At 47.3% G+C, this 2,266-nt stretch overlaps 1 protein-coding gene across 1 annotated transcript; it reads right to left on the minus strand.

The window, feature by feature from the left end:
• Window positions 1-582: 582 nt before the first annotated feature.
• Window positions 583-2,014, minus strand: LOC108342005 (E3 ubiquitin-protein ligase ATL6). Its single transcript, XM_017579705.2, has one exon. The coding sequence runs from the start codon at window positions 1,852-1,854 to the stop codon at window positions 721-723; it is 1,134 nt and encodes a 377-aa protein (XP_017435194.1). The 5' UTR covers window positions 1,855-2,014; the 3' UTR covers window positions 583-720.
• Between the last annotated feature and the right edge of the window lie 252 nt (window positions 2,015-2,266).

The following is a 2,266-nucleotide window of genomic DNA, read 5'->3' on the forward strand; positions in this document are numbered from 1 at the left end:
TGTGCCATTTAGCTTTTAACAATGTTATCAACTGAGTGCAGATCGTTTGGGAAGGCGTTCAGTCTATGGATGATTGGATGCTCGGTCCCAATTGGTGGGCGGACGTCCAATCTTGGGTGGACGTCCGGCTCCCGAATGGGTGGGTGCTCGTTAGACACCTTGGGCGGACGTCCTTGGACAGATGTCCGGTTCCTGAGGACGCTCGGTTCAGATTCTTGGCGGACGTTCGGTTCTGGAATGTCTGGACGCTCGGTCCGGATTATTGGGCGGACGTGCAACCTTGGTGGACGTCCACTTCTTAAATGATTGGCCGCTCGTTGGACGTTCGGTCCGGATTATTGGGCGGACGTGCAACCTTTGGCGGTCGTCCGGTTTTGAGCGGGCGGCATTATATCAAACGTTCGCTCAGTCTATGCTGGGAGGGCCTATCAGTACATGTTTAAATAATTTTTTGAAAGTATAAATTAGTTGAAAGTGTTTAGTTCAGTGAAATATTTTTCTAAACAATAGACATTGATAATGTTTTTTTATCACTGTAAAATCTAAACTTAACACTTAACTAAATAGCTAAATCTTGAAATATGTCAAAATTACCACAAATCAACACGCTAAACTAACTTATTAATAACACACACCCCTTTACAATTTTTCCAGCCAAAATGAAACATTGAAGAAAAAATAAATAAAAAATAGAAAAGTTACATGGCCAAACTCCCCCGATTAAACCGGTGGCCGAGCCGAGTCAACGGCCGTCGGCGGCATAATCGGCGCGGTGGATGACGATGACATTCTTTCAACATCGTTGTTCCGCACCCTGGGGGACCTAATAGACAGTGCCCTAGCGAAAAACGGCGCAGCTACCGAAAAAATCCATCGGTCCGATTTCAAACTCCGGTCCAACCGCCTCGAATGTTTCCCCCGACTACTCCCTTCTCCTCCGATTCGGTAACCCCGCCTCGAACTACCTTCCCTCGGTAACACGATCAAGCTACTTGCACGATGCAATTGCCGGTTTATTAGTTGCTTGCGAACCTCCAAAGGAAGTACCAGAGTGAACCGGTCCGTATTTTCTCCCGGTTGGACGATCGAGTGCCCAGTCGAGTGCGACTTCGAGAACCGGCACGGCCGGTTCGACCGAGATCCACGTGTGCGGTTCCGGTTCAGCGTTTTCTCCAGAGAAAGAACTTTCGGTTCGTTCAAGAAACGGTCAGAGTCCGTGTTTTGCTGCTCTGGCGTGGCTTCTACGGCGTCGTTTTGCGCTTCAAGGTCCGGCGTTAAGATTTGGGGATCGGGAACAGCAGCAACACCGTTGTTGGCGTCAGATTCCTGTGATTCTGTCGGTACGAGGTTGGCGCGGCACACGGGACACGTGGTGTGGGAGCTCAACCACTCGTCTATGCACTCGGGGTGGAACACGTGGTCGCACTTGGGGATCAAACGCAGCGTTTCGGTGTCTTCAAACTCGCACAAACACACCGCGCATTCCAAGGGTTCTTTTCCGATCTTGTGGATCTTGACCTCGGAGTATTCGAGGGTGGGGAAGGTTTGGATGACGGCGGGATCAAGGCCACGCGCAGCTCTTCTGGAGCGTGCGGACGTGAGAGGCCTAACGCTGTTGGAAGGCGTATCGGCGCAGTGGCGTACGTAGATGGAGAAAACGGCCATGACGAAAAGCGCCGCCACTAATATGACGATTATTGCGGCTAGAGAGGGGTTGAAGGTGTTTAGTCTTGGGTCGGTGTTTTCATTGGGCGAGGGCTGGGACTGCGCGACGGCGATTGGAATTGACGCCGCCACCACCACCTGGAGGAGGAGGAGGAGGAATTGGGTTGCGTGATGGCGGTGTTTCATCATCTTGTCGAATGAAGAGAGTGAGACAAAGGCTCTGTTGTTTGTTTGTGTTATTTAAAAGAGAGTGTTGCTGTTGGTCATAGTGTGTGTGCTTTCTGCAAACGCGCGCTACAGCTGCCTTTGGAAGCTTCCACTGAAAATGGAGAAAATATTGCTTGCTTTAACACAAATTCTACTGAATTTCAGTGCTCGTATAAATATTTTTAATTCACACAAAATTTTTATCTTGCAATAGAAGTCAATGAAATAAATTTATGTAAAAGTATTACTTATTAATTATTCCCCTCAAAATTATTACCGTTTTTGTATTTTTTTTTTTCAGAGTAATTATTATAGACAAAAAGTGGTCATGCGTTAGTAACATTACCAAATGAAATTCAATAAAAATAATAGTTAAATGGATTATAATTTATAT

Source organism: Vigna angularis, chromosome 6, assembly GCF_016808095.1.
Source record: "Vigna angularis cultivar LongXiaoDou No.4 chromosome 6, ASM1680809v1, whole genome shotgun sequence".
Taxonomy (NCBI): domain Eukaryota; kingdom Viridiplantae; phylum Streptophyta; class Magnoliopsida; order Fabales; family Fabaceae; genus Vigna; species Vigna angularis.